Source organism: Megalopta genalis, chromosome 1 (genome assembly GCF_051020955.1).
Source record: "Megalopta genalis isolate 19385.01 chromosome 1, iyMegGena1_principal, whole genome shotgun sequence".
Classification (NCBI taxonomy): Eukaryota; Metazoa; Arthropoda; class Insecta; order Hymenoptera; family Halictidae; genus Megalopta; species Megalopta genalis.
Genome location: NC_135013.1, coordinates 3,462,496 through 3,477,189, shown reverse-complemented (window position 1 = coordinate 3,477,189; position 14,694 = coordinate 3,462,496). Strand labels below are relative to the sequence as shown.

The 14,694-nt window shown below is 35.8% G+C and overlaps 2 protein-coding genes across 6 annotated transcripts in view; one reads left to right on the top strand and one right to left on the bottom strand.

The window, feature by feature from the left end:
* LOC117223634 (uncharacterized) overlaps window positions 1-14,694 on the bottom strand; it is a 280,088-nt gene that overhangs the window by 132,889 nt on the left and 132,505 nt on the right. The window lies entirely within an intron of this gene.
* On the top strand, window positions 153-13,993 carry LOC143260666 (uncharacterized). Its single transcript, XM_076526915.1, has 6 exons — window positions 153-1,060; window positions 3,246-4,136; window positions 5,636-5,791; window positions 7,061-7,409; window positions 10,939-11,478; window positions 13,356-13,993. Exons 1-4 carry the CDS (start codon window positions 804-806, stop codon window positions 7,134-7,136), a joined length of 1,380 nt encoding a protein of 459 aa, XP_076383030.1. The 5' UTR covers window positions 153-803; the 3' UTR covers window positions 7,137-7,409; window positions 10,939-11,478; window positions 13,356-13,993.

Below are 14,694 nucleotides of genomic sequence, written 5' to 3'. Positions count from 1 at the left end.
ATATTGTTATTATCTTATCCTTATACTATTATTATTATTCTTATATTATTGTTATTTTGTCTTTATATTATTACTATTATTATTTTACCTTTCTATTATTAGAATTTTATTATTACATTGTTATTATCTTATCTTTATACTATTATTATTATTCTTATATTATTGTTATTTTGTCTTTATATTATTACTATTTTATTATTCTTATATTATTATTATTTTATCCTTATATTATTACTATTATTATTCCAATATTATTAACATTTTATTCTTTCATTATTATTATTTTATCTTTATATTATTATTATATCATTATTATTATTCTTACATTATTATATAATATAAGAATATTATATTATATTATATTATATTTATCCTTATATTATTGCTATTATTATTCTTATATTATTATTATATTATTATTATTTTATCCTTATATCACAGTATTATTATTCATATTATTATTATTTGAAAGAATCGCATAATTTCCTACTTCCACCTAACCAGCGAAAAATTTCCAAATGCCACCCGGTATATTAAAAACGAGACATCGACCGGAAACATCGGCGAATCGTACAATCTCGTTTAAATCACAGTTTCCCCTCTAACCTATTCGGTCGGTCAAAATTCACGTCCTAAAGAAAAAACCCTCCGCGACAGTCGCCCCGATTCCAGACGAATTCCCGCCCGTACCTTCGAGACGTTTCAAATTTGAAAAAAGTCGACGCACCACCGAAGAACGATTCCCGGCGCGCGATGGCTAAATTCCCGTAAGACAATCCCGGCCGGTCCTTGGCACGCGAGTTATGCTAACGTCAGGATTGCCGGACGCGGCGGAATACTTGATATTCCTCCTGATCTGTTGCTGTCTCGTTTCGGCCCTGACGTGGAACGCGCTCTCCCGCTGGCTGAGCACGCCGCGGTCGCCGCCGAGCCGCAAAACGCCGAGATCGAGGCCCGTGGAGTCAACGGCGGCCCGGCCGCCGCGGGATCGCCGGCCCGGAGGAAATCAATTTTTGGCGAGGACCGCCGCGGACGGCCGTAATCACGCCGATTCCGTCCCGTAAGCCCGTTTACACGCGTGGCTACCTCGTAATCGAATTTAATTGATTGTATCGGCCCGATTGGCCCGTCTCCCCCTGCTCTTCCCTTCCCACCCCTCCCGTCCGAATTTCCGTCCGACGACGACGACGACGGCGGCTGCGGCGGCGAAGGGATTCGTTGATTTTCAGAAGCTCGCGAGAGTCACGGAATCGATTTTAATCGGGTCCTCGATCGACCGGCCGCAAGATTTAACGGCGCCGCCGCAGCTCCAATTTAACCCAGCGCCCGCGGATTTCCATTTTTGATTGTGCTTTTTATTACAGCGCTCGAACGGTACCGGCGTTTCTTTGACGACGAGCGGACGTGGAAGTCGTTTCAACGGTTCCAAGCCGGATAATCGAAATGGAAATGTTCGTTGTTGCTTCGAGCGACATTATAAAAATTTATCTGCTATCTGTTTTCGTGTTGTTCCTTGCTCGATGGCCTCCAGCTATCGCGGGATTTTATCGCTTACTTTTAATTGTAGCAGCGGATGGAAGCAGTGTTTTCTTTTTTTGAGGATGTCGATGCGAAAGTGGTTTCGTTAGTCGAAGCTGGATAATCGGAAATATTTGGTGCTTGAAAAGCGATTATTACAATTTATTCATCTGTTTTATTATGTTGTTCTCTTGTTAATATTCTAGATATTGCTCAATTTTATTGCTCGTTTTAATTACAGCGTTAATATGGAACCAGTGTTTTTTTAACGATGTCGATGCGAATGTTGTTTCGTTAGTCGAAGCTGGATAATCGGAAATATTTGGTGCTTGAAAAGCGATTATTACAATTTATTCATCTGTTTTATTATGTTGTTCTCTGGTTAATGTTCTGGATATTGCTCAATTTTATTGCTCGTTTTTAATTACAGCGTTAATATGGAACCAGTGTTTTTTTAACGATGTCGATGCGAATGTCGTTTCGTTAATCAAAATTGGATAATCGGAAATATTTGGTGTTTGAAAAGCGATTATTACAATTTATACATCTGTTTTATTATGTTGTTCCTTGGTTAATGTTCTAGCTATTGCTGAATTTTATTGCTCGTTTTTAATTACGGTGTTAATATGGAATCGGTGCTATAATATATATGATGTTAATATGAAAGTTGTTTCGTTAGTCGAAATTGGATAAACGGAATGGAAATATTTGTTGCTTGAAAAGCGATTATTAAAATTTATTGTTACTTTATTTATCTGTTTTAATATTGTTCCTTGTTTAATGTTCTAGTTATTGCTGAATTTTATTGCTTGTTTTTAATTACAGTGTTAATATGAAAGCAGAGTTGTGCAAAATTTTATTCAGCGCTGTCGAAATAATATTTAGTCGAATAAAAGTTTATTCGGAATAAGAGTATAAATACATAAGAATTTATTCGAATACTAATTTATTCGGATAAAAATGTATTCGAATACAAATTTATTCGAAGAAAAGTTTATTCGAATAAAAATGTATTCAAAGAAAACTTTATTCGTAGAGGAATTCATCGTTTAACAAATTAACGATAACACGATGACATTCCACTTTTCAAATTATATTTCGCGTTCGATCTAGTTGCAAACGCAAAATGTTCAAGGTTTGTTTAATTTGAACTCTAGAATTTCAACTCTAGAAAATTGAGAAAAACATAACTTGAATTTGAATTTCTACGAACTAAAAAAAAATCCAAGTCACACAAGAATCTAGAGTTTACAAATAATTTAACAATAATTATATATTCTAGTCTAAAATTTTATACTTTACAATATGAATATTGTATCAAATTATATGTCTATAATTAACTATATAAACTATCTAAGTGATTAATATTTATATTAATCTACATGTACTGAATATATATATATAATTGATAAGATTATTATTTATTACTTTATATTATTATTTAGGTTAATATATATAAGATGTTATTAATATATATTTTATATATTATAATATTATTATATAATATTATAATTATATTAATAATATATTATAAATAATATAAATTAATATTAATATTATATTATATATTATATTATTATTATATATTATTATATTTAATATATATATAATAATAATACATATTAATAATAATTACAATAACTTAACTATCAATTTATGAACATCCTTAGTGAAACATTATCACAAAATATCCTAAAAAAAACCCGTCTGACTGAATTCGTTTCCAGCGTGAAAGAGTCGCGAGCAGCCATCGACGACACCGTCACCGATAAAATGGCAGACAATTTTCCCACCCAAAGTCAACCAAAGACCGCGTCCAAGGATTCTCTCAGAAACTCTACACTCTCTACTGAAACTCTACTGAAACATCGTCGTCCCGGTAACGTCCCCGAAAACATCGAAAAAAGCATAACAGAAAATGAAGACGAATTATCAGCGGAAGGTGCCACCATAGCAACGACCGAAACAGCGCGCGACTCTGTGCAAAATTGTCGACAAATTGTCGACAAATTGTCGACGCATTTCGCAGTCGAGCGCAGTGATTTGTACCGGGACGTTCGCGAGGACTGTTCCGCGGACTCGAAGCTGGAACTCGCGGAAGATCCACAGCCGCTGGCGCTTCTTCCGCCGGCTTCCTTCGAGAGGATTGACAAGAAGCCGGGAACAGGATCGAGCTGGTGGCCTAGTGAAAAAATGATTAGGTCGGAGCGTTCGGGTTCGACGGAGCGTTGCTTCGGAAACGGATTCGGCGGAACGGATTCGGCGGAGGCGAACGAGGAGAGCCGCGAGGCGGCTCCGCGCCGCTCCAAGATGGCGGTCGATAGTCCGGCGGAACGTTTAAGTCTCGGCCAGCGGGACGCTGAAATATGCCCGCGGATGGGGGCCGATTACCCCGGCGAGCAGTTTGGAGTGCGCCCAGAAGAAGGAGAGAATCGTATCGAGGAGAAATCTATAACGCGCTCGTACGAGAACTCGGCGGGATCTCGCGGACAAGGAAAGGAGGAGGAGGAGGCGGAGGAGGTGGAGGAGGAGGGGGAGGTGGTGGTTGGACCGTTTCCAGTCACGGACTCCCTGAGGAATGACCGCGAAGATGATCTCGCGATCTCCTTGGCTCCGGCGTAAGTCAATTAACGGGGAGACGTGTCATAGATTTTGTTCGGCCCGCGATATTGCGGCTCGGTTTCAAACGGTCCCCGTCGCTCACGGATTTCGGTACTGCAATTTTGGTAAGATGGCTCTGCGGTGGAATAACTCAGTCTCGCGTGCACGTCGCCAACATGCAGCGCCCGAGATTTCCATTGAGTTGCCCGGATATTTCTGCGAGATCTTGTAATTAGAGTGCGGATTTTACGTGTTTGCGGGACGAATGGGTGAACGAGACGCGGAACACCGGCATCATGTAACGCGGTTTCTAGGCCTAACACAATGGGATTAATCGCGGATAGATTCATTACATTACATTACATCGCATTACATTGCCTTACATTACCTTACATCGCATTACATCGCATTACATGGCATTGCATCGCATTACATCGCATTACATTGCATTACATTGCATTACATCGCATTACATTGCATTGCATTGCATTACATCGCATTACATCGCATTGCATCGCATTACATTGCCTTACCTTACATCGCATTACATTGCATTACATACCATTACATCGCAATACATGCCATTATATGGCATTAAATCGCATTACATGGCATTAAATCGCATTACATGGCATTGCATCGCATTACATTGCCTTCCATCGCATTACGTTGCATTACATCGCATTACATGGCATTGCATCGCATTACATCGCATTACATCGCATTACATCGCATTACATAGCATTACATCGCAATACATGCCATTATATGGCATTACATCGCATTACATTGCATTACATCGCATTACATTGCATTACATCGCATTACATCTCATTGCATAGCATTACATCATATTGCATCGCATTACATCGCATTACATCGCATTACATCGCATTACATAGCATTACATCGCATTACATCGCATTACATCGCATCACATTGTATTAAATCGCATTATATTACATTACATTTCATCATATTACATTACATCACATCACATCACATCACATCACATCACATTACATTACATCACATAACACATTACATTACATTATATTGTATTATATTATCAACAAACGAAAGAAAGTTCTACGCAGCTGCCGTATCTTTCGGTCAAGCTCTCGCACAAAATTATCGATTATCAACAATCGATCATCCAAATTCGAAATTTAATACTTAAATTCTCTCTTTACTCTCGATTAATCATCGCTGCAATAGGATAAGATGATAGATCGAAGTTCGATCGACAGGTCCTTCTACAGTTTCACCGTCGTTACTCGGAATAATACAAAAATTTAAATAACAATGTGACCGAGGCACGTTAATCCCCCCGAGTTGCTCGCTCGAATAGCGAGTGACTCAGGATTATAGAAAGTTCGGAAATACCGATCGAATAGCGCGCTAGCTTATTGAACGCTTTCTAGTTTCGATTCTCGGCACAAAAGTGTCCGTGACGCACGTTGTACAGTTACATCGCCCCGAGAACGATTTCGTAAGTTAACATCGTTTCGAACAGGCCCCCCGGCAAAGAGGAGGAAGATCTGAACACTATCATCCGGCACATGATAATCACGGAACTGAGGAAGCATCGCACGATGGAACGGACGATTTTGAAGAGGGTGTACTCCGATCCGGTTAGCATGTCGCCGAAGAAACACGGTGCCAAAAACAGGTACCGTAATATCTCGATTTTCTGTTGCTCGAATTCTGTGAGCCATTTGGCATTCTCATAAGTGTTCATTCGAATGATTCGTTTAACCTTTTAGGCACGACGCGCCACTATAGTGGCTTTCGCGGATGTCATCTTTCAGAACGACACGCCACTATAGTGGCTTGCTCTAGTAGCTTACTCGCTCATTGTTTGAATCAAATAATCGTCTTCATATGCATTGTTTCACACTTCTTTTGTCTTCACATCGATTTACAACAGTCTATAGGGTGTCCCAAAAATGTCTCGCTTCCCAGTAATGGCGGATTCCTCGGATCATTTGAAGCAACTTTTTCCTTTACAAAAATTTTCCCCGAGGCACCGTTAACGAGTTATCAACTAAAAACAGTGACCAATAAGAATCGAGTACGGCTAACGCGAGGCGGCCCAGCCAACCAGCGCACGAAGCCCAGTTCTGCTCATTGGCTCGATCGCCTCGTGCCAGCTGAGCTGGCTTCTCATTGGTCACTGTTTTTCATTAATAACTCGTTAACCGTGCCTCGGAGCAAATTTTTGTAAAGGAAAAAGTTGCTTCAAATGGCCTGAGCAACCCGCCACTTTCGGATTGCGAGACATTTTTGGGACACCCTGTATATACAATATCAGACACTGTACAGTACACATCAGACTTTGCCGTCCAGAGAAATAGCCTCGCACAGAATTCAGTGGTACCTAAAAGGTTAACGTTAAGCGCGGCGCCGGTCGAATGACCGGTTTGGCATTTGTTGATTTCACATATAATTAGCAAAGTATAATCATCATAAAAGCTGCTTCCATTCAAAATTGTTGAATACATTTCCTTATTCGGGCACACGCTGTTTCAAAAATTCTGAACAATTTCAATAAATATTGTTTCAGTGTTAAATAAAAAATTATTTGTTATTCGATAGTTTGAATAAAAGGCAAAATAATTGAACAATTATTATTTGAATGAAAGGCAAAACTTGTTGTTTACATGTATCTAAAGAAGATAATAAATTTTAATAATAAAAAAATCGTTAGAAATAAAACAATAAAATTTATTTCTTATTTGTAAATACATACGACTGTAAATACGATTGTAGATGTAAAAATTGTCCATTTCATGTAAAATTGAAAAACCGTGTTTCGGAAGAATTATTTTCAAATTCTGCGTTAATTCGGCTTCGAGGGCAAAGGGTTGACTTCGCGATCGTCCAGCAGTCGCGCAATGATTTATTCAGTCCTCTGGCATGCGCGTTGTTTCCAGAGCAGGTCTCCTCAGCCTCGCAGGCCATACGGTTTTCCAAGGCCGCCCGGGCCCGGCCGAAAGCCTTCGCAGAAAGACTGAAGAAAAGTCGAGCGACAGCCCCGCGGCGGCGAAACGGGACGAGCACGAGGTCGCCGGAGAGAATCGTCCGGGCGATCAGGACGATAATGGAGCGAGGAACGAATCCGACGCGGATGTTGCCGGCATAACGGATCGCGCAAACGGAGCGGATGATTCGGCGAATTCGGGGAAATCCGTGGACGCCGCGCACTCGAAGATACTGTTGGAGAGGAAAATTAATGTTCGCTGCTTGCCGGACGACCTCCGCACGAAAGAACTGTCCGCGGCCGAGAGGTACGCGATTTGTCGAACGATTTCGATCGCGCCGGTGTTCCGAGCGAATTCTTCGGGCCCGAGCGGGCCCGAAGAATTTTCAATCTACCGGGTGGCACACGGAAATTCTTCGCCGATTAGGTGGAAATGAGAAATGATGCGATTCTTTAAAATAATAATAATATGAGAATGATAATACTGTGATATAAGGATAAAATAATAATAATAATATAAAGATAAAATACTAATAATATAAGAATAACAATAATAATAATATAAGGATAAAATCGTAATAATATAAAAATAATAATAGTAATAATATAAGGATAAAATAATAATAATTTAATAATAATAATATAAAGATAAAGTAATAATAATATAAGAATAAAATACTAATCATATAAGGATAACAGTAATAATAATATATAAGAATAATAAGATAAAGATAAATTCATAATAACATAAAAATAATAATAGTAATATAAGGATAAATGAAAAATAATATGAGGATAAAATAATAATAATAATATAAGGATAAAATAATAATAATATAAATATAATAATCTAAGAATAATAATAGCAATAATATAAGGATAAAATAATAATAATAATATGTGTTCGCGAGTTCTTCAGGCCCGAGCGGGCCCGAGTTTCTGCCGCGTGGCGCAGCTGCATGTTTGATGCGGCCTCGAGAACCGAGGAAGCCATTTCCCATCCTTCGGCCTGCTTTCATTATTCAGAGAATTCCAGCGCGCCTTCCGTCAGTCGGCTCTCCGACGAATTATGAATGTTTTATGCCGGTCGTGCGCTAATATCAGGGCCGGAATTGAAAAAACGACCGTCGCGACACCGCATCTATCCGTCGCGGGCTATGCTTCTTCCATATGGAGATTGATTTTCGAACGACTACTCTCTTTCGAAAGAATCCCGGATTTCTTGTCCACTTCCTTCCTAGGGGACGAAACACTCGTCGAATGACGTCGGCCGGGTGGTGGTTCGTTCGGCTTCTTCGTTATCATTCTATGGACTGTCGAATGAATCGGGGCGAAGGAGATTGAAACGGAACGTGTGAAACGCGTTTAATCGGTAGGAACGAATCGAGATTTCTACGGAGCTTGGTTGGGCATTGTTCGGTCGTTTCGAATAAATACTTATTCAAGTTCATTGTCGAGATGAATTCTTTTTTGTCGCATAATTCATTAGTTTTCGTCAATTATTTTTCTATCTACTCGTTCGAATTATTCGAATTATTCTTTTTTTATTCGAATGATTCCAATTATTCTTTATTCGAAGGATTTTTTATTCGAATGATTCTTTATTCGAAGAACTTTTTTTATTCGAATTATTCAAATTATTCTTTATTCGAAGGATTTTTTATTCGAATAATTCGAATGATTCTTTATTCGAAGGATTTTTTATTCGAATAATTCGAATGATTCTTTATTCGAAGAATTTTGTATTCGAATAATTCGAATGATTCTTTATTCGAAGAATTTTTTATTCGAATAATTCGAAAAATTCTTTATTCGAAGAATTTTTCATTGCAAGTAGACAGTAAAATACATAAAAAAGGATCATTATTTCTTAATTTCTATAAAATGTCACAGCAGTACAATAATTTTGATCTCGACTCAGCTTTCGCTCTAGTAAAATGACCTTTCCCGGTGAACATGAGTTGGCAACATAACTCGGCAAACTAAATTTTCTGTCTCGAATAATTTAATTAAATCGAAAGCTTTTCAATTAAATGAATCTTTAGAGGAGCATCGCTCCGAGAGAATGCAAAGCTTATTGTTACGCGGTTTTACTAATACGGAGTCCCGCGACGATGAGGAACGCGCTACACAGAACCGAGATTATCGGAAGTTGCTTTCTAGCTGAAATTACACTCTCTTCGTAAATGCGCACGAAACCGCAGACCAACGGTTCGGCCGATTGATAACCCCGGCTGAATTTCTACGAGCACCGACATATTTCTGTAGCACTGCGATCTCTTGTAATTTAATGAAACTTCCGTTTACGGCATTTTAGTTTACCAGGAAACTTTCGTGGTAAAAAAAGCTGAAACTTCGTTCGATAACGAGCCGGACATTTTTTCAAATAAATTTTTATTTTGTTTATCATTCTTTATGTTAAACGAAGCCGCGGATTGCATTTTCGCTCAAGAAAAAGTTACTCAAAGTGATCTCAGGAATCCCTCATTTCTCGGAACTGCAATAATTTTGGGACATGGTGCTGTAGGATTTTCAAAAATTTTGATTTATGTCCGAAAATATAAGATATATGGATGATACTAATTATTGTGTATTAGTACATTGGTAATTCAAGTGTAATTAATGTATATATATTATTCTACTTATTCTTTAAATTATTATATATTATATTATTGTATAATATATAATTATTAATAATCATTATATTTAATAATATAATAATATATTAATATAATAATATATTAATATAATAATATATAATATAATATATATATATATATATATAATATATATATAATATATATATAATATAATATATATATATATATATATATTATATTATATATTATTATATTAATATATTATTATATTATTAAATATAATGATTATTAATAATTATATATTATACAATAATATAATATATAATAATTTAAAGAATAAGTAGAATAATATATATACATTAATTACACTTGAATTACCAATGTACTAATACACAATAATTAGTATCATCCATATATCTTATATTTTCGGACATAAATCAAAATTTTTGAAAATCCTACAGCACCATGTCCCAAAATTATTATATATATATATATATATATATATATATATATATAATAATATAATAATATACTAATATACTAATGTACTAATATACTAATGTACTAATATACTAATATACTAATATGCTAATATACTAATATACTAATGTACTAATGTACTAATGTACTAATGTACTAATGTACTAATGTACTAATGTACTAATATACTAATATACTAATATACTAATATATACTAATATACTAATATGCTAATATGCTAACATGCTAACATGCTAATATGCTAATATGCTAATATACTAATATACTGATATACTAATAATTATTATGAAATAATTATATAATATAATAACAATATATAATAATAATTATATATAACAATATAATATATAGAATAATATATACGTTATATATGTATATTACATTACGTTGCATATATTACATTTTGGTACGCAAATCAACATTTTCGAAAAACCCACCTAATTATGATTAACGCTCTTACCATAAAACTTCGCAACGCGACGACTCTTTTACGAGGTTGTCCGTCGCGTTCGCACGCTCGTTAGCTGTCGCCGGCAATTGAGATAATAAAAAAGAAACGAGTCGAGATCCTAGGATAGCCAATCGATTAACGAGACCCTGTTTAAGCTAAACAAAGTTGTTGGACGATGTTATTGACGGCGAAACAGTGTTCGACGTCTAGCCAGCGCGCAACGATTGAGAAACGGAGACCGCTGGGCGACCAAAGGGGTTAAGCAAACGTTTTGCACTTTGCAGGTTCTTGATCATGTGCAAACATGGGTACGCGTGCAAATCGACGCAAACGGAACGGGTTTACGTAATCCGCGCCGCAAGGAGCTGCCCGCTTCGCAGGAGACGTTTCTCGTTCCATCTGCAATTGGAACGTTCGGCGAGCCGGCGCGCCGCGGTCTGCTCGATGACCGTTTACGCAAGCCGCGATTTCACGAGGTACGTCTTCCGCAAGGCTTCCGATAATCTGATCTACGAAAAGGCCAAAGGCAGCCGGAGCCCCGGCTACGTGGCCGCGCCGCAGAGATTCCGTTGGCGATACGTGACTGCGAAGACGGTCGCGTGAGAACAGCGCTCCGACCGAAGAAAATGAAATGGAACAGCGCGAACGGTGCACCGAATCTGCGGTGCGCGGATCTCTTTCGACCTTTTTAAGAACGACGAACGATGGCCGCCGAGACGGCGAAGACAGCCGCTCTCTCAAGTAGTATCTCGAACGGATTCTAATTAGACGACAGCGCGTTCTCCGTTGTCGAACGCGTCGATCGCTGCGGCGGACGCAGTGTTGTGAGTTGTTTATTCAATTTATATACAGGGTGTTCCAAAAGTGTCTCGCAATCCGAAAATGACGGGTTCCTCGGGTCATTCGAAGCAACTTTTTCCTTTACAAAAATGTTCTCCGAGGCACCGTTAACGAGTTATTAACGAAAAACAGTGACCAATGAGAGGTGAGCTCGGCTGGCGCGAGGAGACCGAGCCAATGAGCGGTACTGGGCTTCGCGCGCTAGTTGGCTGGGCCGCCTCGCGACAGCCGTACTCGATTCTTATTGGTCACTGTTTTTCGTTAATAAATCGTTAACGGTGCCTCGGAGAAAATTTTTGTAAAGAAAGAAGTTGCTTCATATGATCCGAGGAACCCGCCATTTTTGTAAAGATAGATTTGTGAATTGTTTATTCAATTTATATATATATATATATATATATTTTATATATATTACTAGATTACTATATATATATATTCAACATATATATATGTATGTTAATTATGGCCGAGTTTCTATAGAAACGAGAATCGCGATTTAGAATTCCAGGATCTGCCGGTTTCAATTGCGATCTCCGAACATTTCCCGGAGAATCTACTATAATCGCGAAATTGTAACAAACTGATTCATTCATTGTCTGCTATATTAGTCTGTTCTACCATCTAAGAAACGATAAGATTCAAATCGTTCGTTTTCAGTTTTAAGAAAGTTATTTTGTGTTAAAAAGAGTCCGAATATTAATGCGAGTTGCCGTATAAAAAAACGTGTGTGCCTAAGGAATTAGCAAACAGTGTGTCAGACAAACACACACACGCGCGCGCGCGCGCGCGCACATACACACACATATTCGATAAAATTAAGTACTTTCACGATTGGTTCTCATAGTTGAGAGATTAATCGCGCTTTAAACACTAGATTTACGAAGCGCAAAAAACAGACTGTTTCATATTCATAAAAGTGTTTCATAAGACATTTATTCGGATTTTGAACAAGCGTTATTGTAACGTTTACTGTGAGTGACATACAAATTGAATAAACAACTCAAAAATATATCTTTACGATATTTATATTTATATTTATATTTATATTTATATTTATATGTATATTCATATTCATATTCATATTCATATCCATATCCATATTCATATCCATATTCATATTCATATTCATATTCATATTCATATTCATATTCATATTCATATTCATATTCATATTCATATTCATATTCATATTCATATTCATATTCATATTCATATTCATATTCATATTCATATTCATATTCATATTCATATTCATATTCATATTCATATTCATATTCATATTCATATTCATATTCATATTCATATTCATATTCATATTCATATTCATATTCATATTCATATTCATATTCATATTCATATTCATATTCATATTCATATTCATATTCATATTCATATTCATATTCATATTCATATTCATATTCATATTCATATTTATATTTGTATTTACATTTGCATTTACATTTACATTTATATTTGTATTTGTATTTACATTTACATTTGCATTTATATTTATATTCATACTTATGTTTATGTTTACATTTACGTTTATATTTGCATTTATATTTACATTTACATTTACATTTGCATTTACATTTGCATTTATAGTTATATTCATACTTATATTTATGTTTACATTTACATTTATATTTGTATTTATATTTACATTTACATTTACATTTACATTTACATTTATCTTTTTTATCTTCATTTTTTTTTATCTTCTATTTTTATCTTCATTTATATTCAATCTACGATCGCAAATGTAAAAAAAAATTAGCGACCCGTCATTTCGACGGGTTCCGTAAATCTAGCGTTAACGAGGGGGTCATCCACCTCTCTCACCTGAAGATTTCTATTCTAGTATTTGTTTGAGGACGGTTTTACGAGGACGACGACGCCGAGAGAGAAAGAGAAAGAAAGAACGAGAGAGACAGAGAGTGAGAGACATGCTCGCCTTAATTCTAAGCAACGAGCAAACGTTACCGTTGCCCGTTGTTTGAGCACGCGCTTTCGAATGTATTTTACTGCTGGAAGAGCGACACGGGGAGGCTCGCACGGCAAACACGCCGAAGATCCACGGCAAACTCTTCTGTGTTATAGACACGGGTCGCGTCGTACGTGACGAGTGGCCTAAGTAATTGTAAACAGAGGCGGAACATTACGCGGGGACACCGCCTCCGGGGCACGTTCCACCTGTCAAACTAACGGCCTGTTCATAAACGACGGGACAAATTTAACCGTCGAAAAGAAAGAGCGTCGCGACACATCGTCGCGATGACGATGCGACCGCTTCTCGGATGAGTCGGATGTCAAGCAGGAGAATGGTCGCCGTTATCATGCTTGATGAATTAGGATGCTAACGAGTCGATTTGATCGTCGCGACCACGAGCGCCGGGAATATTTACGACCGGATTTTACGCGTCTTATAGTTCTCGTAGAACGTTTTTTATTCTTCATAAAGATCCGCTGTCTCGTTCACGGGATTTGCGGTCGTTTTAGGTGTCGCATAAATTTATATGTAATATATACATATTGTTATATATTACATGTGTACTTATATATAATATATTAATTATGTTATTTATAATATACAATATATTAATATATTAAAATATTGTATATAGTATGCAATATATTAATATATTAAAATATTATATATAATATACGATATATTAATATATTTTATATTATATATAATAGACAATATATTAATATATTAAAATACTATATATAATATACGATATATTAATATATTTTATATTATATATAATATACAATATATTAATATATTAAAATATTATATATAATATAAAATAATAATATAATATAATATATAAATATTGTTATATATTTACTTATATATAATATATTAATTATATTATGTATATAATATAATTTATAATGTATATCATATATAATATACAATATTTTAATATATCAATATATCATATATAACATGCAATAATATAAATTTATAATTTATTAATATATTTATATTTTAATATATTAATATAACCTATAATATATAAATTTATAATATTATATATATATATATCACTTTTTTAATTTATTATTATATGTAATATATTATATATAATAAATTTATCGACCGTGGATCTCCGTGAAAAATACAGGGACCACTTAGGAGTTTTTTTGTCCTTTTAACAATTTTTAGCGACGCGAAAATTGTACATTGAAAC